The sequence below is a fragment of the Halictus rubicundus genome, chromosome 2, assembly GCF_050948215.1.
Source record: "Halictus rubicundus isolate RS-2024b chromosome 2, iyHalRubi1_principal, whole genome shotgun sequence".
In the NCBI taxonomy this organism is placed as follows: domain Eukaryota; kingdom Metazoa; phylum Arthropoda; class Insecta; order Hymenoptera; family Halictidae; genus Halictus; species Halictus rubicundus.
In genome coordinates this window covers 16,037,550-16,061,277 of record NC_135150.1, presented here as the reverse complement: position 1 = coordinate 16,061,277, position 23,728 = coordinate 16,037,550, and the positions used below count along the sequence as shown (strand labels likewise).

At 34.0% G+C, this 23,728-nt stretch overlaps 5 protein-coding genes across 11 annotated transcripts; 3 read left to right on the top strand and 2 right to left on the bottom strand.

The window, feature by feature from the left end:
- The first annotated feature begins 179 nt into the window (after positions 1-179).
- Smg (sterile alpha motif domain containing protein 4 smaug) lies at positions 180-9,752 on the top strand. Its single transcript, XM_076805573.1, has 9 exons — positions 180-347; positions 1,677-2,013; positions 2,084-2,402; positions 2,482-2,726; positions 2,819-2,929; positions 3,008-3,379; positions 3,494-3,653; positions 3,760-4,012; positions 4,100-9,752. Exons 2-9 carry the CDS (start codon positions 1,800-1,802, stop codon positions 4,265-4,267), a joined length of 1,842 nt encoding a protein of 613 aa, XP_076661688.1. The 5' UTR covers positions 180-347; positions 1,677-1,799; the 3' UTR covers positions 4,268-9,752.
- A 2,063-nt stretch (positions 9,753-11,815) lies between these two features.
- On the top strand, positions 11,816-15,427 carry LOC143365408 (PHD finger protein 12). Of its 6 annotated transcripts, none has more exons than XM_076805556.1 (6): positions 11,816-11,945; positions 12,158-12,234; positions 12,333-12,532; positions 13,497-13,771; positions 13,845-14,860; positions 14,972-15,427. In XM_076805556.1, exons 2-6 carry the CDS (start codon positions 12,187-12,189, stop codon positions 15,350-15,352), a joined length of 1,920 nt encoding a protein of 639 aa, XP_076661671.1. In that variant the 5' UTR covers positions 11,816-11,945; positions 12,158-12,186; the 3' UTR covers positions 15,353-15,427. The 6 variants fall into 6 exon arrangements, with proteins under 6 accessions (XP_076661671.1, XP_076661675.1, XP_076661670.1 ...); XM_076805558.1 differs by lacking the exon at positions 11,816-11,945 and adding an exon at positions 11,954-12,080; XM_076805557.1 differs by lacking the exon at positions 11,816-11,945 and adding an exon at positions 11,954-12,086.
- A 4-nt stretch (positions 15,428-15,431) lies between these two features.
- On the bottom strand, positions 15,432-17,691 carry LOC143365410 (GPN-loop GTPase 3). The gene is made up of 4 exons (XM_076805564.1): positions 17,570-17,691; positions 16,556-16,706; positions 16,182-16,378; positions 15,432-16,107 (listed from the first exon to the last, which is right to left on the bottom strand). The coding sequence occupies exons 2-4, from the start codon at positions 16,598-16,600 to the stop codon at positions 15,519-15,521; spliced, it is 831 nt and encodes a 276-aa protein (XP_076661679.1). The 5' UTR covers positions 16,601-16,706; positions 17,570-17,691; the 3' UTR covers positions 15,432-15,518.
- Psidin (phagocyte signaling impaired) lies at positions 16,763-23,262 on the top strand. Of its 2 annotated transcripts, none has more exons than XM_076805541.1 (11): positions 16,763-16,846; positions 18,873-19,077; positions 19,203-19,427; positions 19,508-19,761; positions 19,849-20,072; positions 20,149-20,458; positions 20,544-20,848; positions 20,923-21,181; positions 21,275-21,520; positions 21,602-22,207; positions 22,293-23,262. In XM_076805541.1, the coding sequence occupies exons 2-11, from the start codon at positions 19,017-19,019 to the stop codon at positions 22,515-22,517; spliced, it is 2,715 nt and encodes a 904-aa protein (XP_076661656.1). In that variant the 5' UTR covers positions 16,763-16,846; positions 18,873-19,016; the 3' UTR covers positions 22,518-23,262. The 2 variants fall into 2 exon arrangements, with proteins under 2 accessions (XP_076661656.1, XP_076661657.1); XM_076805542.1 differs by having other exon boundaries at positions 16,786-16,846; positions 18,885-19,077.
- On the bottom strand, positions 16,822-18,684 carry LOC143365412 (replication protein A 32 kDa subunit). The gene is made up of 2 exons (XM_076805567.1): positions 17,898-18,684; positions 16,822-17,808 (listed from the first exon to the last, which is right to left on the bottom strand). Exons 1-2 carry the CDS (start codon positions 18,157-18,159, stop codon positions 17,315-17,317), a joined length of 756 nt encoding a protein of 251 aa, XP_076661682.1. The 5' UTR covers positions 18,160-18,684; the 3' UTR covers positions 16,822-17,314.
- Positions 23,263-23,728: the final 466 nt, after the last annotated feature.

Below are 23,728 nucleotides of genomic sequence, written 5' to 3'. Positions count from 1 at the left end.
ATTAATGAATTATAAATTACGATTGATTGTGGAATAAATTCAATTAAAATTTTTGGGCGCATACTGAAAAATTGATAATGCTCGACATATTTGAGACACAAACGAACCGCGCCCCAAACTGTCGTGCGGTTGGTTGATACCGTTCGAGCAAGAACCAATAGCGAAGGCGAAGTTCTGCAACGAGTCGCGACGACGAACCAGTGTGGTCACGTAGGCCCACCATACCGCATGGTGGATAGATGTTTCCTTTAACTCAACGTCGTATAAAATGCTGTAATTGTGTATTATTGTTATTTTGCAAGGGAGACAACGATTCTGTGGAGCAGCCATCTCCAGCCTTGCACACGGTAATTACAACAACGTGTAATTATGTTACATAGCACTAGCGTGTTAACCGATTCGAGCATACAATTTGTTGTTTGCTGTTCGGCTCAATGGCCGAGTACTGGTCGTACAGTAGCGAATATATTCATTACATTTGTAGAATAACTCTATCGATCGTATTAAAATCAGCCAAATGTTAAGTTCTTCGTTGCCCGGCAGTTTTTCCGTATAAAAACGATTAATATTTTTCGCATAGATGAGTTTTTTTAATTCCCTTGTTTTCCTCCCTTCGTTCTTCGTCCTTGCCCCTCTACAGTGTTCCACGCATACAAAGATACGCGGCGGCACCGACGAAAGCGACTTCGAAGTATTCTATGGAAATTTCAAACGGAATTGTACTAGGAAACGTATGAATTTTACTGCGCGAGTGCTTTTCTATTGTCGGCAAGACCTCCGCGACGCCTCTATGATATTTCTGTCCGTGAAAAGAATGAAATCTTATCAATTGCTGTTAGACATGTAAAGTCTCGCACACGGTGCCATTGCACCGCCAAATGGATCGTAACAGGAAAGCTATAAATATACACGCATCGCGGGGTAAACAAACTTGACCTCAGCGGAATTCTTATCGATGTATCTACAGTCGATGCAGTGTACACAGACACTTTCGAGGTTATGTCGAACATCTCCGCTCGTTATTGTGTGTACAAACTGCCTGAAAATCCAACCGCTTTGTACAGCAACCGTAATTATTATTTCGTCAGAGAGAAGTCGAACGGATCCTTACGACATTAGTTTGAAAAAGAAAATACTTTTAATGCGAATTTAGATTACGGCTAGTTAATGTTATTGTTGTCTTTTTTCCTTGTTGGAGTCTTAATTCTTTGCTCCGAACATTAACGAGGTTAATTTAGTATATTATTTTTGGAAAATGATTGATTGATGATTAGTGGCTTATGCGCAGAACACGTTCACTGTACTAGAAAGCTGATATGTTAGTTTATGTTAAATATTAATTCGATAACACTGTTTTATTTTTTACACAATTTTAGCGACGACACAATGTTCCTTATATAAATAAAACAATTTAAATGCTCCAACTCTACATTTTGCTCTTGATATATGTATATACAAATAAATATCCAACTCGTATTAATTACATAAAAATTTTTAAATATTAGAATATGTAGATTTGGTGTTAAACAAAAGATAGACGAATTTTTATGATTTATCCTTTGATTATGAGTTCATACTGCATATATGAAATTTTGTATTTTCATTTTGCAAATAAATCTTCATACAAAAAATACAACTAAATATGTAATTTAAATAGTACATTCTTTTTGCAACAGAATATTGGCACATGTCTGTTACTGTCGAATCATCGTTGGAATACAGATAAATTGTAACTGACAAAATACGACAGAAAGTGGAGCTTTCAATATTTGCTCCTTGACATTGAAACACTGACAAAAATGAAGTGGTCACATGGCCCTTTGTTCTGTGAACAAGTAGGCGAACTCACTAGAGTTTTTTCACAGTGGAATGAGTGCGAACAGACTGTAGTTCTTTATGCTCTACTTCGGCGCATTCCTGCAGTTCAGGCAAGGTTTCTTGCACAAGCAGTGCAACATTCCTTGCACTCAGTTTCTGAGTTAGACACGCAGGAATTAAATGCCAATAATCCAGGTAATGCTTGGTACCTAATATGAACACATTACAGTTGTGTTTAAAGATACTTACTGATAATATTTTACAGCATTTATCAACTCCTTACTCTCCGAATCAACGGAAGTTGCTATCAATCAACTTCTAACACATCTGCCATTATTAAGGCCTGGGAATGTAGAGTGCAAACAATGCTACTTAGTAGCTATACCAGAATTAGTAAGCCACTGTGTAACCACAGGTCAATACACAGAACAAATTCAACAACTATTAAGTTATACTTTGATCCATCCAGCTATTACTAGTCAAGATAGACGTTCTTTGACTCAATGGCTTCGTCATCTTGAAGAACGCATTAGCGGTACACCACCTATACATAGTCTCGAAGAGTACACCAATAGTACTATTAGGTGAGTTAAGAAAATCCATAAATTCAATTTATATATATTGTTTGTGTTTACTTTTATGGAACATTTATCTTCTCTGCAGGTGGGATAATGCATGGCAACGAAATTCTAAACAACAGAACGATCAAACAAATTTATTTGGTACACAACCAGGTACTGCCTTTAATTTACAATTTCCTCCACCTGTAACTCGCCAACGTCGGTCAAACAGTTTAACACCACCAGTTGCTCCACCTCATCATTTAGAAGTAGTCGATCGCAGTAACAATGTAAATTGCACGACCAGGCACAAGCCAAGAAGTTTTAGCATCTCTGGAGACCATACCAGTTAGTTTACTTTAAAGTTATAACACGAGATACCGCGTGCTTTTATAATTACAATTCGGTTTTATTTTGAGTAATTGTGAACTCCTAAACAGGCAATCTTATTGGATTAGGCCCATTGAGCCCTCAAAGCTCGTGTGCAAGTAGTGGCAGCGAAGGACGTTTAGATGAAGCTTCTAATCTATCACTTGCTAGTGGTATGAGAGGTAAGCGCTTGTACAACTTCAAAAAATTCATAGTATATCGTTGGACAATCTGTATAATCTATTTGGTTATATTTACAGATGTACCGTCATGGCTTAAAACCTTGCGCCTTCATAAGTATAGTTATCTTTTCGTTACTCTGAGTTACGAAGAGATGCTTCAATTGACTGAAGAACAATTAGCAGAACAGGCTGTAACAAAAGGAGCCAGGCATAAACTAGCCCTTTCCATTGCGAAGTTGCAGCAACGCTATACTACGCTTGTAAATTTAGAAAAAGACTTGTTGCAGCCAACACGTGATAACACACAGTCAGCATCGTTTTCACAAGGACCAACGATACTGGTCAATACCATTGACGAGTTGAAAACAATATTAGCTACGCCCATGAAACCAAGTCAAGAAAACGATCCTCAAGACATACCTGCGCAATTCACCAAGGTTCTTGGTAAACGTGAGTATAGCATTCCTGTGAGCATGACGTTTAAGAAAAAACAAAAGTTACAATGCACATGGGTAACAACTGTGAAAAACTTTTTTAACGTAACTGTGTTCGTTTATTTCTTAGTGTGTAGCAGATTGGCATTGGATAGCGTGGATGATGGCATTTTGTGCGCTTGTATTAACATATTAGAAAAAGTATTGCAGCATGATTGCTTTACACCAAACCAGAAGGAAAAGGTACAACAGTGGCGTAGTAGACTTGGAAATCCACGACCCACTCCGAAGTAAGGGAAATGAAATAATGATTGTACATCGTTTACAGAAATAATTACTGAAGTTCATTGTTGTCGTTACATCGGTATTGATATAATTTATCAATTATAATTTCAGATGGCAACACAATTATGGATACAATAACAGAAGATATTGTAATCCACAACAGCACAACAGAAAGCCAAGTTTGAACTTAGGTCACATTCACAATGCACATCAGCAGAACAATTCGTTCGTGGTTAGCCCTCACAGGAACAGCATATCCACACCGTACCTACAAAACAATCAGAGCCAAAGTGTAAATCAGAATACCTTACGTTCAGTTCACACAACCGAGAAACGACCCAGTTTACAAGAGTCTAGTTTACAGGTACTTGTACCAAACAAAAATCTCACAGTCTTAACAATTAATCAACCACAGATTCTTTTCTTAAAACTTTGATTTTCTGTACTGCAGCAGTTACAAAGAACGTTACAGCGCACATACAGCGCGCCGAGGGATCATTTTCTTGGTCAAACCGGGAACAACACATCCGAAACAACGGAGCCGGAGATTAACTCTCGTCTGGAATCTCTTTGTTTAAGAATGACAGAACAAGCGATCGGTGGCTTCGGTGAGGCCTAACGAATTCTTCGTTTCGATGACTGGATCTACGCAGTAAGTCCTGTTTGAAAAGAGAAAGGGAAATTTTTATGAAGTGATATATAGATATATATGTGTCCGAGCTCCGTTTTTTCAAAGCCGAAGGCAAGACTGACTCCCATAGATCTTGCAACTAAAGAGATCGACAGCGATGATAGTGCTGACAGTTGTGCGTACTTTGACGCGCATAAATTCACACGCTTTAATAGCCCTACCAAATGAAAAGAAATGTCCGACATTTAAAGAGACATTACCGAGGACACTCAGCTTGCGACGTCTGAACGACTCGTGAGAATTTAAACAAAAAAAAATAATATTTTTTATTATACCCGATGCAATTATACTATTTAATGAAACTGACAGAATTTGGCAAGCCAAATGCTATTAGGAAGATAGATTCTTTCCTTGACTATTTGCTGCATCTATATAAATGTATTATATAAAGAATATATATGTATACACATATGATAGAATTTTATGGGAAGCGGATTAAATCGTTTAACGTATAATATGGAAAAAAAATGGGGGACGAAAAAGGTACACCACATTATTGTGCGATGTTTGCAATATTATTTTTTTTCGTGTTATCCATTTCGGGAAATGGAATTTCGTCTGATTTTAAGCGCCAGGGACACATTATACTAATGTAATGTAATTCATTTTAATGAACTGACTGATTTTACTTCTTTTTATCATTATTAGAATTATCTTTTTTAATCTGCTCTTGTCGCCATCGCCTCTATTGCTATATTACCATGATTGGTTTTTGTAATTGTCGTGAAAAAACAAGCTTTGCCACCATCATCGTCATCGTCGCCATCGTCATTACTATTCACCATATTATTATTGCTAGCATTATAGTTAATGCCATTATTATTGCTATGTAACCCTTATTATCACTGCTGATGCCACCATATCTCTCTGACAACCAACTAACACCAATTATTCGTATGCTTTTATGCTGTTACTATTTGTATCCTCTATCGTTATTGCTGCTTCTACTACTACCATTCTATCATTATGCTATCACTATTCCTACTACTCTACTACTAGTAGCGCCACTATTACTATTACAAGTACTGCTATTACTACTATTATACTATCTCCACTATCACTGTATTATCACTGTAACTTTCCCTAGAGTGGAAGCATACTTAAAAGAAGGAAAAAAGGAAAAGTTTGATAGTTCGTTACATGCATTGAAAAAAAAAGAAAACTGGAAAAATTAATGTAACATGAGAACGTACACGTTTTTTAAATTAGTCTCTAACTGTTCCAAGATGGGGCAATGAACAGCGTGTATGCTTTGTAGTTCTGCGCACAGATCTCGGGAAGATTTTTTACACACAGAGACACACGGACACACACAGACACAAACACTCGAATGCGAGAGTTACCAGGTGTCTCTTCTTTCGGGAACGTGGTTAGGCTGTAACGAGAGGAAAGAACAAAAAGAAATGAAAGCGGAAAAAAAGGCGAAGAGTTTATACAACAAACGGATTTTAAAGGCCTTAAGAATGTATTAAGCGAACGTAAAAAAAAAGGGTATAAGACTAAATATTATATGTAGTGACGTTGAGAGATGCGACGGAGACGCGTCGTTTAATTGCATCATGGTTAGGTGATGCAACATCGAAATCTGTGGCTTTAAATTATAAGCATACATCATTTAATACCTACTCTATTTACGGACTTTAGCATTCGAATCTAAACGTCGCGAGTAAACGTAGCATAATATTTTTCGTGCAAGTCAAGGAAAAAAAGAATTGGATGAAACGATGAAAGAAGTTTAAATTTAATGGTAACGATAATAATAATATTAATAATAAAAAATAATAATAATAATAACGATTAATGTAGTATTAGCGACTAACATACCGATAAACGCGAAACAAGAAAAAAAATATATATAAACGAAAGACTGAATAATTCACGCGCCGGGAGCCGGTTGAATTTTGGACGATTTGCACTCGTTTATTCGTGTAGGATAGTTGCACGCGCGCGTGAATATGAAACAATTGGAAGACTGCGGAAGGAAAAACCTGTCAAAATATTAAGAATTAGAACGAGATGCGCGAGAGAGAGAGAGAGAGAGAGAGAGTGAGAGAAAGAGAGCGAGTGAGAGAGAGCTAGAGCGAGAAACGAAACCAGTTTAAACGAGAATAATGTTTAGCTGTAGTTTGTAGGTTATAACAGTTATATTTTAACGATTATACTCTTACTAGGATGATGAATCTACATAATGGCGCACGGTGATTTCTCGATTAATTAAAATTAGCCTGTTCAAGCGAAACACGTAGGATCGTCTATGCAAACACGGAACGATAGAAAATATTTTAAAGTGACGATTTGTTCCCGGCAACGCGAAACTGGCTTTTACACGTGAATTACACACATACATGTACACACGCGCACACACAGACAAATTCAAAGAGAACATATTTTACACGAACACACTTCGGACAATTCCGTAAATAATTATGTCATACTCGGTTAGCCAAATCTGTTTCGAGCAAATTTTCGAGCAATGTTTGTATCACAATTTGCGAGAAAACGGCTTGTCCATTTGGTACCAAACCCCGCTTGGAGCAGAATTTGGTCCCTATTGTCTATGAATTTGGCAGCAAAACTTGTCAACAAATTCCGACCCAAATGCGGATACAGATGGATCGGAATTTATACATAGACAAATTTTCGAGGCAAATTCATAGAAAATTTCTTACTGGGTATACACACGTGAAAACGCGCAACCAAATCGTTTCACGTACGTGTACAAACATACACGATAAAATTGTACACGACACACGTACATATCGGAACGCATACGCAGAGAATGTACTGTTGTCCGACTAGAATTCCAGAGTTTCGTACACGTATGATTTCAGGAGAAACGGTCAAAAAACTAGTCAAACGATACAATTCTAATTTCTCTACCAGCTAACGTGTGCGTAGATAATTACTTGTACATTAATGAATTCGCGCCGCGATTGAATGAAAACAAATGAAAACACGAACAGAGAGAAAATCCTTGGAAACGCGCGCGCACGCGCGCGCCCAATCGGTAAAGGCAGCAACTCCAGTGAAGAAAAAAAAAAATAAAAAAAAAGAAACGAGAAAAATGATAAAAAGACAGGTGACAGATTGAATTAAAAAAGAGAGGGGGAGGGAGGGACAGAGAGAGAGAGAAAGAAAGACGAAGGAGGGGAAATGTATAACGACGATTTTTTACGTCGAAGCATGCAAAAAGTTGAAAAAGACTGCTTCCAAACGATTTCAGGAAACTCGTTCAACGTAGAATTATTATTTCATACTGAAACGCAGTATCTGAATAGGCGATCGATTTAAAAAAGAAAAAAAAAAACAAAAAAAAACGACGATGAAAAGAAAACGAGAGAAAAAAAGAAAAAGAAAAGGGCAGGACCTGAACTAAGTAACGAGAAACGCAGAGATATTATCCCGCATCGAACAAATGTATATGATGTAAGTAAATAATGTAATTGTGAGTAGCGCGCGATTCTGCCAAAGATCGACGACCGTTTGAACCACGAGCGAAACTTCTGAGCCCGACCCCTCGCGGCGTTCTCTTCGTTGTTAATTCGAATATAGTCATCATCGCATAGTCAAGACGCGTAGAATGGAGTGTGAACACTCTGTGCTTAGTACTTACACTGTCGTTATGTCAAGGGCCGCGGGAGCCATGGGCTTCGTTCAGGATGATGTTCGATCGAAGAACGATCGGTGCGCGCGGGGGCGCGGTATCGGTAGTTTTCAGGCAGAAACCTAGCGTGTGCGATTCGATGGCATCGAATGGATAAGATGGCATCCTCGCGTTGGAATACACTTAAACGGCTCTAGAAACTTGGGCATATGTATGTTGACGCACGGAACACATTTGTTCTGTAAACGGACGTGTTTGATCGACGCTTATCCATTCGTTGCATTTTGCTTTAATTCGCTTTAGAGAAGAGAACTCTGTACCACGATGAACGGTGTAATTTTTAAACGCTAGCACAGGATATTCTCTTTGGCCGGATGCTTGCGTTTCAGGTGATCGACTCGTGGGAAACGAGTAGTCATACACTATGTATGCGTGCCTATGTATACAGGGCGGGTGACCTAAAACTGGAACCCAATGTAACGTCTATACCTTTTAATTTTTAGGAGAAAATATCGCAAGAAAAGAATTTTTAACCACGTGCTTTAACGTATCAGTTAATGCAGCTTGTCATTCTCTATAAAGGAAGACTATTAAGCTATTAATGATGAAAATTTGATTAATTTACTCGGCACTTATGCTAAAGAACCTCTTCAACTTAACTATAATGAAACAGACTTTGTACTATTAGTACCACCTCTTTGCAAGACCGAGATTAGATACCTCCTGAATTAATAAATTTGATCATAATAACTTATTTTTTTATAGGGAGTGATTGATTTCATCCATGACCTTGGGGTCATGAAAAATGTGACATTGGACAAACTAATTGAATCATTGAAAAAAAAATATATTTCTTAAATATTTTTTAGGTTCCAGTTAAGGTGACTTACTTTGTATATATGTATATGCACATACATATGTATGTATCGAATAACATGAAAAAACATAGGAACTTTGTTTCAACTGGGAATATTTTCTCTGATAAAAAAAAGGCAAGTTTCCGGCCGAAAGCGTCGTTGATAACCCAGATAGCAAAACGGTGACACTGTCGACTAATTTGCGTCGGTAGGTTCAAACGAAGAAGTATGAAAGATTCGCGGAACGAGCACAGAAACGGTTAAGGCAGTTAATCATGGCGTGAAACTTGCCACCTCGAACCTCCGAGGGCTTCTGCCCTCTTTATGTTCTTTTAGGCGTGCTTTGGCTGGTGAACGTGAATACTGATGTGTAATAACGACAGTGTACGTAAACCAACGGTCTCTATATAGGTTCTGTGTAATTCTACTCGATTCGAGTGTTCGCACGTTACGGTTCACCGGTCGAACGTTTTTCTCGTACCACGGAAATAGATTTGTGACCTTTCGTATGGGCTCTGTGGGAACGGATCGAACGAGATTAGCGACGATAGCTTGAGAATAAACGTTGGCCAGCCAAATTTAGTGAGCCGTAAGTGAAACACCATTTTTATTCAAACGTAGAAAGAGGAAATTTCGAGCGATGTTCGACGACAGGCGTTTACGTATCTGGATCTCTCGTGTCTATCGATTGTGACGAGGAATAAGAATGGTTTGTCGAGGCTGGTATATTGCGTTGTCGCCAAAGAATGCCTCTGCTACGGCGCCTTCTGTTATTATTGTAAGAGACGTAGCTTTTGAATTATCAGATTGCTAACTGGGATATTTTAGTCACGTAAGCTGGATAACTTGTAAAAATGCAATTTTTGTACTGTTATAACGTTAAATAGACGAAGGTACACTGACGTTGTAGCGTGAAAGAACATTTTTCAATAAAAAATTTTTCATACGCAAATATCTGCGATTTGTCTGCATTATTTATTTTGTTCGCAAATTTCCTATTCCCGGCGTTTTCTCCTAGTACTTACACTGGCAATCCAACATTATTGGCAATTTATGCTTTTATGTTTTTAATCAGAACAATATTGTTAATACGAATGAGTTGTAGAGCTCATCCCGATTAAAATGAGTCCAAACACGACATCATTTGGACTGTTTTTAATGAGATTGTAATTTTTATCGTAACATTACGTATCAGTGAAACTTGTTCGATTATACTCGAATTTCACCTCATTTTCATCAGAAAAATCCCCTCCATTCGCTCGTCACAATTTTATGAGGATATATTGAAAAATCTAAAAGTTTAAACTTTCATACGTGCGCGATTCTCTATCCGCTTACATTGTATGTCGTCTGTCGTCGCTGGGTCATTGAAGCTCGGCGCTCGGCAAAAGTTATTCGAACATTTATTCGAAGCCTTCGAATAAAAGATACAGATGAAAGATGAAAAAATTTCTCGAAGTTTGAATAAATCCGCTTCGAATAAAAAAAAGTATCTTTATTCGTCGGATAAATTCTCGTCGAATAAAATTATTTATTCGATACTCGTCGAACAAAGATACCTTTTTTATTCGAACCTTCGAATAACGAATAAAGATGAAGTATCTTTTATTCGAATCGTTATTTAAATAATGTTTTATCTAAATTGACAATTGGTGTGTCCTTCCCGTCTCGAGTTCGACAGCTTGGTTTTCGCCGCGGACAAATAGATGTGGTTACTAATGTATATGTATTGACAATTACTCACAGAAAATTAAATTTAACAATACAATTAATGATTATACATAAAGTTTATTGCTGATAAAATATAAAGAATATTAAATGTAAAGAAACAATTCTATAAGGTATAAAAAATAGCAAACAATAGAATTATAATTAAAACTTAAAATGACAGACACTTTTCAAAACTTTTATCTCTACCTCTATGTTAGTGATACACAAACTGAAAATTTCATCGAAATCGGTTGACGGAGAAAAAAACAACGTGCATTGCATGATATAAGAATCTGTGTATCTGTGTGTTTGTACAAATAGCAATAATACTGCCACCAAATAGCTTTATATGGATAAGAGCCGTCGAAAGTTAGTTTCATTACATAACACTTTTATTTCGTTACTACCTTTACTTGAATAATTGCAGTCCAGCATTAGAAGTGGTATTATCGGTTAAATAAGTAAAAAAATTAATTTTCTGTTTTTTACTACGGATCACAATAAGAACGATTGAATTTTGTCATTACTTGAATATTGTATTTATTCTTTTTTTTTTATTCTATAACTATTACAGAATATATTTTGTTGAATAATCATTATTTTATAAATATCGCAATAAGTTCCAAATTAATTATAATTACACCTATAAACTATCGATTATAAAATAATGATTACAATGGTGAATAATATGGAAAATAAGAAGGCAATAACAGTGTAATGAAATTATACAATAAAAAATAATTATTTTCATTCTACGCATTATACGTTTATTTATTGCCTATGTCACTGACGTTTCTTCCGTAATTCACGAGCAAATGTTCTATTTAGGTAGCGAGCGCGGCATGTTTAGCGATGTTGGTATTTGAGATCAGTGATAGTTCCACGTTCTTAGTTCCACAACCGACGAGAGTATCTCGACATTGGAGCCGTTACCGACCGATCCCAGCACCCACCTGGCACCCACTTTGAGACTCGCAGTTTAACACGGGGGCTGGCAGTCTTTATATATATCTCGTCGGTGCCCTACGTCATCTTTAGCAGGAAACAGAACCAACGAGGCATAGGAGTAGACTCTACTCCTACCTTGTCTGTGGTATACGAGTAGACCAATCACCATATGGGGCAGAGACTTAAATCTGTGTTTGTGTTGTGATCTAGTTCACCAATTGGTTGGTTTATTCGAGTAGAAGACGCAAAAAGAACCGCTGATTTTTAGCAATGTCGGTATTTCAGATCGTGCGACACGAAACCCTGTATGGTGATTGGTCTACTTCTATCCCTCGTCTGTGGTACGACCAATCGTAAAATAATGTATACTTAACACCGATCAGTCCCATACTCCTTCCATGTTGGTTGCAGGTCTGATACTTTTCTGCTCCTATGTCGACTCTGGTGACTTCTTTCTAGCAGCGGCCAATACAACAGTAGATGTGGGGTAAATATATGTAATTTGCATTTTGTCGGCATTTAGATACAATGTAATCTATAATATTTCAAATAAAGGCCGCGTATCTAGTATCTTCTTCATCTATATTTTAAACATAACCAACTTAGATATGAAAAATAGAAAGTGGGGGTAGATCTGTTGTTCCTAATCAAATAAATATTGTGTGATTGTAAGAGAAAAATTAATAAAAACAATTTCAGGCCTCCACTAGCTAAAAATTTGTTTCAAAATGGGTACCGTAGAATACGGTTTTCCAATGATAGGAGGTCTAATGCCAGTAAGTAATAAGAAATTACGAATTATTCTAACTAGAAAAGTGTTTTTAATGTATAGTTGTAAGAAATGATACTTTTTTTCTGATACTCGTATTTTTAGCAAATTCAAGCGCTTATAGCACCGCCTGTATCAGAGGATTCAAAGGCAGCAAAAAATAAGAAGGACAAAGAAGAAAAGAAACACCCATACTTTAAAAGACGTGGACGAGGTCATAATCGCGATATCTGCGATGCTTGTAGAGATGGAGGAGAACTTATATGTTGTGATAAATGCCCTGCATCGTATCATTTACAATGCCAGTGAGTTTAAGGCTTTTTCGAATAACAAACAAGTCATCGTAGTAGTAATATCATAGATCGTGTTACTGAATAGTGATTATACATTTATTATTCCAAAGTTCTTGGATATTTACAGATCCTATCTTACAAACATACATATATTTTATACATTTCAAGACACGATCAGCTTTTAGTCTCTGATACTTCAGGGTACAACGATTAAACAAAGTATATAGCCAGATAAAATGTTCAATTGATTTTTGGTCACGCATTTTGATAGGGTCCTCAAAGAAAACCAGCCCCTTGTGTGGCAGGTCACAAGTAGATACCCCTACCATAAAGGTACTTATTGAGTGAATGCGCTTTTAATGAAGTATGTGTGGTCCATTTCTTCTGTTCTGCTTAATTAAAAATTATGAAAAAAGTCATGAACATTCTATCTAATAGCCACTATCATAATAATATAAACTTGGTCATCTGATAAATTCAATATAACATCAGCAATTTTAAGTTTCTGGAATCTTTTAAGAATCGATTTTGTGGTAAAAACTTTGAAAAATATTCACAGTCGTGTCTGCTATTAGATAGAAAGTTCATGAATTTTTTTCGTAATTTTTAATGTAATAGAACAAAAGAGATAGAGCATACATACTTCATTAAATCCGCATTCACCTGACAACTACTTTTATGATAGGGATACCGACTTTAAACTTGCCACACAGGGTTTCCTCTGGGAACCCTAAGTAAGTAGATGATAATTAAAAACTTTTAGTGGAAAATTTGATACATTTTACACTTCAGAACTACAACAATATCTGATATCAATAGCTGAAAACCTTCCAAAGGTATGTGGTGCTATTCATACTACAACACCTTTTTAGTTCTGAGGTGTAAGTATACTTATAAATTTTTAAATAAAATTTTTATTAATAAAAGAGTATAATTAAACGAAAACAAAATTTATATAGACAAATAAAATTTATAGTTATCCGGCAGTTGATCCAGCAGACATTCCTAATGGAGAATGGTTGTGTTATGCTTGTCGGTGTGCATCAAAAAGAAACCTTTTGGACAGCAAAGGCAATGAAAAAAATAAGAAGAAATCTGCTTTGGAGGTGCTAGCGTTGGCAGCATCTCTAGTCAATCCTAGAGAGTTTGAACTGCCTAAAGAATTGCAATTACCAATCATGTTTCCTGGTAGTAATAAAGTAGATTATGTTTCCGGTAGAAGAGGAAAACAACAAAGTGGAAATACTAATGGTATGTATATGTGATTCCTTTACAGAAGAGATTGTTATGTATGTATTTGAAAAAATAATACTTTTTTCATTAGCAGGAAGAAATCATTGCTTAGACAGTAATTTAATGGTACCTTTACCAGCACGTTTGTGCTTTGAATGTGGACGTAGTTGCAGAAAAGCACCGTTAATTGCATGCGATTACTGTCCATTGTATTTTCATCAAGATTGCTTGGATCCTCCACTTACAGCATTTCCTATTGGTAGATGGATGTGCCCTAATCACCCAAATCACTTCATAGACCAAAATTTATTGACATCTTGCAGGGTAACAGAACGTATTAAACTTTGGGATAAATATGCCAATCAACGTATAGATCAACATGCTGTAAAACTGGATTTTTTGCGTAAAGCACGCACAACAAACCCACTTTTTCGTACAAAAGTTAGGTTAGAAGGTCGAACGAGAGTAAAAGTTCCATGTTCTGTGAAATTCCAATATGAGCATCCACCAGAATTAGATCCTATACGATTTTATCATGATACTGTTATGCGATCTGTAAATAAAAACACTAAAAAGCAAAGCGCAGAAAGTAATGATTGCAGAACTCCTAAAGTAGAATACACAGAAATTAAGAAATCAGATGAGCAGATGGAGATAGAAAATGATGGTGAACTGAACAATGACGTAAAGGAGGAAAATAATAAGGACGAAATAAGTAATGAATCAAATTGTAATGAAAAAGTAGAAGAAGAAAATATAAATGAAAATAATTGTACAGATGATGGTAGTGTTGAGTATTGTGCAAAACATTTTGGTTATGACATAAAAGAAGGTGTACAGTTACTTGAAAGACCAGTATTGGAAGCATTAGCACTGCAACGATTAGAACAAATACTTGACACAGATGGAGAAAATTACCACTCTATCAATTGTCGTATGATGGCAAGAGCAGCTCTGTTTTCTTTAAATCATAAACCTAAACCACCATTTTTTATGATTCATAAAACATTAACTATAGGAAGTGGCCCAAACTGTGATTTAGTTTTATCCAATTATGGTAATTGCAGCTTTATATCTTCAAAGCATGCAATTATTTTCTTTGACGAGGTAATAATATTTAAAAAGTATTAAATGAATTTTATGCTAAAATTACACATTTAAGACAAATTTCAGATATGTGTAATATAATTATAATCATTTTCACGTTTTTACTTACAGAGTACAAAACGTTACGAACTATTAAACTATAGCGAATATGGAACTTTAGTTGATAACGTACTTTATTCTTGTAATTATAGCGACGTAACTAAAGAACAAGTGAAAGAAGAAATTGACGAGAAAATACAACTGGTAACAAAAGAACAGAAAACAACAGAAGCGGTGAAAGCTATAATAAAAGAAAAAGTATTACATTCTCAAGAACAAATAGAAAGAAAAAGAGTATTATGTAAATGTAATTTAACGAAATATGGAACAAGAAATACGGATCATTTAGAAGAAGGTTGGGAAGGAAGTGCTATTGTCGCTCATGGTTCTACGTTATCTTTTGGATGTCTGTTATTCGTATTTAATACGATGAATGCACATTTGGAGCGGTGAAACCCGCATTGTAAATGTTCCATCATTTTAATGTCCAGATATTTTCTTATGCTAAATACAATTAAATTAATGAAATCTGTTTCATTCAATCCTACTTTCCCGTAGATACTAAAAAATGAATTACGAAGGAGCATTTTATAAAAATAATTTATTAAATAGAATTATTTTACAGATTTTCATCTGCATCATCATTCTCAGGCTCATCAAAATCTCTAATTTTAACATCAGCATCTTCTCCATACTGAATAATATTATCGATAGTTAATTTAATATCCGCCATGTTTTCTTCATCTTTTATGTTTAATGGATAAAAACGCACAAGACTGTAGTCTTCTATAAGTCTTCCTATAGCCTCTGTGAGATTTCTATATTTTTCATTCCAAGAATCTTTTTCCATATCCGTTAATAAACTGTGCGGGTCAGGCTCTAGGTATTTATCTAATTGTTTTCGTGCAGTTTTAGATAATAAATCCATTTTACTAAGGATATTTATATGTGGCAATTCTAAATTAATCATTACGCTAAGAGCAGCCATTGTACCAGATAAAAATTTTGATCCATCAACCATAAACTGACTATCCACTAAAAAAATTCCACATATACGAAAATTGAGATTATGTAATACTGTTATTAATTGGCGAATAACTGTCATATGTGTATATAATTCTATTTGCCCAGGACAATCAAAAATAATATAATCATCGTCCACATCACCTAATTTTTCTTCTAACCATGTTGAATTCTCCAACAAGTATCTACAAACAATATTTTGAAATAAATACAACCTTCATAGTATCTATGACCGTGAAATGTTAATTTATGCACTTACTCCATACAAAATACAAGACCACCATTTGGTCCAAATCGTAATTCATCATCCTCCATAGCATCATCCAGTTGAATTAATTCCCTTATATCAACTAAAGGTTCATAATCAAAATATTCAGCTGCAGGATCTAAGTTTACTATTTCAATCACTTTTCCCTCATTGGCTGTATGTTGTTGCATGGCAGTACAGTATGTAGACTGTTAAAAAATATTTATTATTATATTGTCAAATATTTTTAAATGACAAATAACATTCATTGCAATATTACTACTATTAATTGATTTAAACATTTTTTATTTAATTTCTATATTTAGTAATTATTTACACACATGCAATTTTCAGTTATGTATTTAAATATAAAAAGAAAGAAATACCTTTCCACTGCCAGCTGGTCCCATTATAAGTTGTGCATATCTCATTTTTAATTGTTTGTTATTAATCAAATGTAATACAAGTGAAATAAAACGCACCTGCAAGCGTCGATTGTATTTTCATTTCACCATGTGCAATTCGATGTTGTCAAACCTGATAACTTTAAGTGAGATAAGGTTAGTTTAGTTAGGTTAGGTTCATCACACTTAATATGTAAATAAGTACACACCATATAAATGATATCAGATATACACTGAAAACAGAGAGTATTTCAAAAATATCCATAAGTGAAGGTAAAATGAAAGAGAAAATATATAGAAACTATATTATCTAATTGTAATCATGCATTGTTCATAGAAAATTATATTATTAGAAATAAGTAAGAAAAAGCCAGGATTCATAGGAATAAAAATCATTTCTTATGTTTAAATTTCTTAATTAAAAAAATATATTTAATATTCTAATAAGTGTACAATGTCTATTTAAAACAAACAAAAAAAAAAATTGCGTCAAAATACACATTATTGCTTAACTTATTATTCGAACATACATAAATATAAATACATGTAATCAATACATTTATCATAATTGTGTATGGACTAAAATGTATAAACTGCTATAACTATTATGAAAAAAAAAAGATTTTTGTCTTTTACAAAATTCTCTGTCTGCTATTTTATGCAAACTTTCTTATATGGCTCAATAAATTCTGAGACATATTGAATGAAGAAACGTATAATCTTCAATAACAATACATAAACTTAAGTTGTCTTAAAGTAATCATCTGTACTTGTTGTATATATGTGACCCTCAGAAACTAAGAAATCTAATATATTATCTATCTCTGACAAAACTCTTTTTGGTACTTGACTTTTAATTTCAGATCTTTCAATGCCAGATTCAGTGTTATTTTGGGCATGAATAATTTTATAAACTAAAGTTTGATCTCCTGTCATTCCGTAATAAGGTGAATCTTCACTCGGTCCATTATCTATTGTACTACCATTGTGACGAACCTCTGTCTCATTGCCCTTTTTAGCCATTGCTTCCGCTTTTAATGTAGCATAAGTAACCTCGAGAATATGATTTGTTAACTCATTTAAGTCTTGTAGCGGCCACATGCGCAAAATAAGAACATGTCGTTTATCATTTTGTTCTCGAAGTAAACCGACAATGCGAACGTAAGTATTCATCTGCATAGTCATATCTGATGCTTTTTTATCCGCTTCTAACCATTTCAGTGCTATTATTGTACCTGAATTATATTATATTATGTATATACATAAAACAATACATATAATATCAATAAAACCAACAGAAAATATAAAAGTTATCAAATCGAACCTGTTTGATCTTCAACATCGTAAGATATCTTTGTCGCAGTTTCTTCAACATTTCGTACTATCCCAAGAAACGTAAACATACGCGCAGGAATGCCCCAAAATTTTGTTTCTTCGGTAGAAGACGTAGCAAGCAAATGTCCTATCATAACAGGGACAATAGTTTGTGCTCTTCGCGATTTTGTATCATCCTGCCCATCTTTTCGACTATTGTCTAAAAAGCCACCTTCAAACTTTGCACTAGTATCTAAATTTGATGACCACATGATTACTTTTCGCTAAGTTAATTTTAATTTTCAGAAGCTAACAGAATTGTTAAGTATTTGTCCTACACGAAACGATGTAATGTAATAAAATCAGATAGATTGATAGGTACACCAAATCAAACAGAATTTCCGCGCGAATTTATTGAGTTTTGACATGGAATATTTTTATCGAAGAGTAACTGCATACATATAGAATTTTAAGGTTGCTGTTATGTGGCTCCTCATAGTGATTGAGATTGAGATTGAGATTTTTAGAGTTATTTACATATTTCAAGGTGGCAGTAATAACTTTGATATACGTGGAAAATTGTAGAAACACTATATATAATAATATACGTGGAAACTGATGGAAACGCCAAGGTATAGAATTTATTCTGAACAATTCTGTCGAAACGCGAGAATTAGTATCAGAAAGAAACTAGAATTACAGTTTTGTGAAAAAAGTTTTCTTGTGATTTAGTAACAAAAGTTGGAAGTGTTTCATGAAAACAAATTCTATGCTTAATAATTTTACAGAAGAAAAAGATGATTAAAATTTGTTTTGCAACTGAATTTTGGGTTTCACATAAACAAGACTTTAAAGTTAAGACTACTTATTCATTTGATTTATAAATTCATACAGGATATATTAAAAATATATTTTGTGTACATATATTTACAATTATATAACATTTCTTTGGAACAATTAATTTAAAAATTAAAGATATTTGTAGTTACAATTTCAGGTTTCATATATGATCGTAACATGAGTCACGTATATAACTCATTGTAAATTTGCCTTATGATATCACAATGCACTTGACGAAGGAATGTTTGCTCTTTCGGTTTGTTGATTTAAAATTACCATAAAAAGTATCATGGCGTCTAAAGCCGATGTGGAAAGTATTGTTAACGAACGTCGATTACGTCGGATATATGGCAAGTGTGCTATTTATATTTTTGACATTAATAAAATGCTTCGATTTTTCAAGCTTCGTAAATATTTACTGGAAATATTGAACCGGTGATGAGGTTATGTAACATCATTGTATTACGCATTTCAGATTGGTTGGATAATGGAAACAATAAGAAAGCTCTGCAAGAGGCAGATAAGGTGCTTAAGAAGCAGCCAAGTAATCAATGTGCCGAAATGCTCAAAGCTTTGGCCTTGTTGCGATTGGGTAAAGAAAATGAGTGTCAAGTTATTATGGATAAAGTACGCTCAAAAATACCCTGTGAGGATTCTACTCTACAGGTTATGAGCATTTGTTACAGAGAAATACATCAACGTAAGCTTGATTAGTTTTCAGAATATGGAGTTTATAAAAATATATTATTAAAGTATAACTTTAGATATGGTTGTTTGTAGCAAACAAAATTAGTGAAGTATACGAGGCTGCGACTAAAGCAGATCCAAATAATGAGGAATTATTAACTCATCTTTTTATGTCATATGTACGTCTTGGAGATTACACGAAACAACGACTAACAGCGCTTGACTTATACAAACTAAAACCAAAAAATCCTTATTATTTTTGGGCTGTGATGAGCATAGTTATGCAGGCCATACATGCAGAAGAGAAATTAGCAAAGACAGTTATTTTACCTTTAGCAGAGAGAATGGTTTGTAAATTATATTGAAATTAATAAATTCTTTCAATAAATAAGTTACTAATTATAGTTTTAATAATGAATTAATTTGATAACAAGGTGATGAAGATAATTGAAGAGGGTAAAATGGAAGCAGAACAAGAAGTCCAACTGTATTTAATGATATTGGAGCTTCAAGGTAAAAGCGAAGAAATGTTAAATGTTTTATCTGGGCCTTTAGCAGTGCATCTTTCACCTATTTCTCAAGCGAAAGCAGCTCTTTTGTTGAAGTTGGAACGTTTTCCTGAAGCAGCAAATGCATATAAAGAACTCATCAATGAAAAGTGAGTACAATATATTGTTACAGTTTCTAAACATAATACTCTGGTATTATATATTGTATTTGTATATTATGAGTAGTACAGACAATTGGGTATATTATAAAGATTATCTTTCTGCGGCTTTGAAATTTCAAAAACCTGAAGAATGTTTAGAATTCTTTGATAAGATTATAACTACGTCAGAGAAAAAAGTCAGGTCTCCATACTTGGCTAAGTTCGAATTATTCAAACGCACTCAAAGTAAAGGAACCGTTGAGAACACTGCTGAACCAATGAATATAATGCATCAGTATTTCTCACAGTTTGGAGAAAAACAATGTGTAGTTGAAGATTTACGACTGTACTTAAATTTGTTACCACAAGTGAGCAAGTTGGAATTGCTTCAAAAAGTAAGTAGTAAAATTTTGGAGTATGTTACTTTTCGACTTTTGTTTCTATTTGCAATATATTACTTAAATACTTTCACTCTTTTAGATAGAGAAGGATGTAGGTGTTAAACCAGACGAATTTCCAGTAACTGTGCAGCAAATGCAAAGACATATTCATTTAGAACAGCTACGTCGTATCTGTGGTTTGCATCATTTCCCTAACATATGCGTAGATGAACAAAACCAACTAGTAGAACGATTATGTAAATTATACGAAAAGGGTAATGAGTTGTGCCCAATTCAGGAAAGATTACCAACAGATTTTTGCCCTGCGGATTCTTACATACTTTTAGCTACACATTTACTGCATGAACTGTGGAGCAATACCGATGAAGCATCTTACCTCTACAGGTGATAATATTTCTAATAAAATTTATTTAGACAAGTTACTATTTACATAATAAAACTAAAAAATACTTTTGTAGAGCCATGTCAATATTAGAGCGCGGTTTATTATCAAGTCCTGCAAATTTTCACATAAAAATTTTACTTGTGCGAATATATTTGGAGGCTGGATTAGTAGGTGCAGCAGACCATATTTTTACGTTATTAGATGTTAAACATATTCAATTAGACTCTTTGGGCCATTTACTTGCTCCACTGCTAGCTCCGCTTGGCCATCTTTTCTTGGCTTCTGCAAATTTAGAGATTTCCAATAAGTTTTTCGTCGCAAACTGCAAAGATGTATGTATTAATGTAGCATATAATTTGGAAAATCAAGGAACTCTTTCCAAACCTAATTTATAATCTTATGTATTAATCCCAATATGTAACCAGAGTGCAGATCACCTAACGTTCGCCTATAAATATGGAAGTTTTGTAAAAATCCAAGAATTTGTGGAGTTGCGGGAGCGTTTAGAGAATTCCTTCCATTTTGTTATGACTACAATGGATAAAATGCTCTTGGAATTAAGTTGGTGTGACAGCCCTACATCGCTGTTCTCTACTATAAATAGTATGCATATTCAGCCTGAGGAAGATTCAGTACGTTTGAATGCCTTGCGGGATAATCGCGATTTGAAGGTAATAATAGTGATTATAATATATAATATTTTGTAATGGAAACCTAAGATTTCAATGCGCTACTACGTTTTATGTGATCAGGTTGTTTGCGGATGGGAACCATTGACGGAAAACGAAGTAGATCCGACGATGCAAAACGAAACACGCGAATGTATGTTAAGACTACTTGTGGCAAGGAATTTAATACTGAAAATTTTAGCAGCAAGTGCATCACCGGATTCTTCATCGCTTTTAAGTCGACTATCTAGCGAATTGAAACAGTTAGATAGTGAGCAAATACCTTTGACTCTGCAAGCTTTCGAATCAGAAGGAAAGAAGAATAGGCCGTGTAAAATATTGGTTCCTATGGATGCGGTGGAAAGGTTACGAGAAGCTCATTATTCTGGGCAGTTGAAGATGATTGCTCTGTTGGCGGAATCGCTATCTCAAACAGGTTATCCCGACTTTGAATGTATTAAAATGCTTCGAGCGTCTCCATGCTTGCAGACAATGGATATCCCTAAAAAAGAAATTCCAGTATCCTTTAAACATTTTCTGTTGAGAGCATCCACGTGTAGCGAATCTCTTGCAATTATTAGTGCCATATGTACTATGTATGCAACTCGATTACAACCTCAAGCTTCGAAGAAGAAAAGTAAAAAATTAATTAAGGAAATAGAATCGCTTTCATTGAACGATAACGATAATGTAAGAATGCTCACTGAAGTTTCATACTAATTACTCATATTGTTTTTAATTATTACTAATTTAAACTTTCTTTATACGATTCCAGAGTTGGAAAGATACTTCAGATTTACTTGCAGAAATGATTCAGAATTTAGACTCGGTGCTTACTGAATTTGAAAAGTATCAACTAAATACGGGACTAAATGATAGTGATGATGATGTGCGTGCAACGATAATAAGATACGGACAAGCTAGTCTAGGACAAAGCTGTGGACCTCTGAAATCTCGAACACAAATCACTCTGAAATTGTTGAATAGTTTAAAGAACTGAAAATGTACGAAAATTCTTATACAAAGAATATCCATCCAACTATTTACTAATTTTTAAAATTAATTCATTTATTGTGTACATTATTTTTACTTAGTCCTAACCAATTATAGATACCAACAGAACTGTTTATTACAAATTAAAATCTATATGTAACTTCAATCGCGACAAATCTGTGAACTTTGGTAATTTAGAGACTCCTCTGTTAAATAGTTATGTTCTTTTTATAGATTATTTCACCAACTACCATAAAATTATGTTTCAAAATAGTTGTGGAAATGTCGTCTCTGTAAAGCGCAAGATGAATACATGTTTTATTACTTTGTAGCAAACTATGATGTTGAAAACACAATTTAAAGACAAAACATTTCTTATATGTTTTTCAGATATTTTCGTCTGTATATATTTTGAAATTAGTTTATAATTTCTAACATATTTTAAATGTTGTTACAGATCCATTTAAAATGCAAATTTTTATAATTCACTTAAATTTTTCGTTCTGGAAACAATAGATATCTGTCTAAAAAATGTGTATAAATCATAAATAAAATGTATCACAAATAGTAACACAAAATTAATTTAAAGAAAAATATTATTTTTAGTTGTTTTATGACAAAGCTACTTATTTGTACTTTGCCTTCTACATTGTACATTAATAAATTTATTACTTGTTAATCATGTAATTTAAATAATCAGTTGACTAAAATGTACGAAATTAATAAATTGAATAAATTTATATGAAACTAAATTTCATTTTTTTTATTACACATTCATAGTTATCGAATATTACCATGTTACTTTCGATTCATGACGTATGATAGAACCCCGATTATTCGAACTAGTCAAGGAACATTGGTGTTTGCGGATAAGGTCATTTTAGAATAATAGAGCAGTACATAGAACATAAATATTAATAATAATTATAAATAATTAAATAAAATACGATTCAGTTATGTATATTAAAATTTATAGGTTCAAAATCTATAAATGATTTGTTTACATATGAAATGTGTTCGTATAATAGAACGTTCAAATGATGAAAGTTCTGTTCTATTTTGTTTGTAATTAAATTTTCTTAATGATCAATATATTAAACAATATTGTGTTAATAAAATTATGATATCTACCGTATCTTTTGTATGTTTTATATCGAGCATTATGTATTTCAAATTCATGGCATGTAGATAAATTTTTGACATTGTTTCTGCACAATA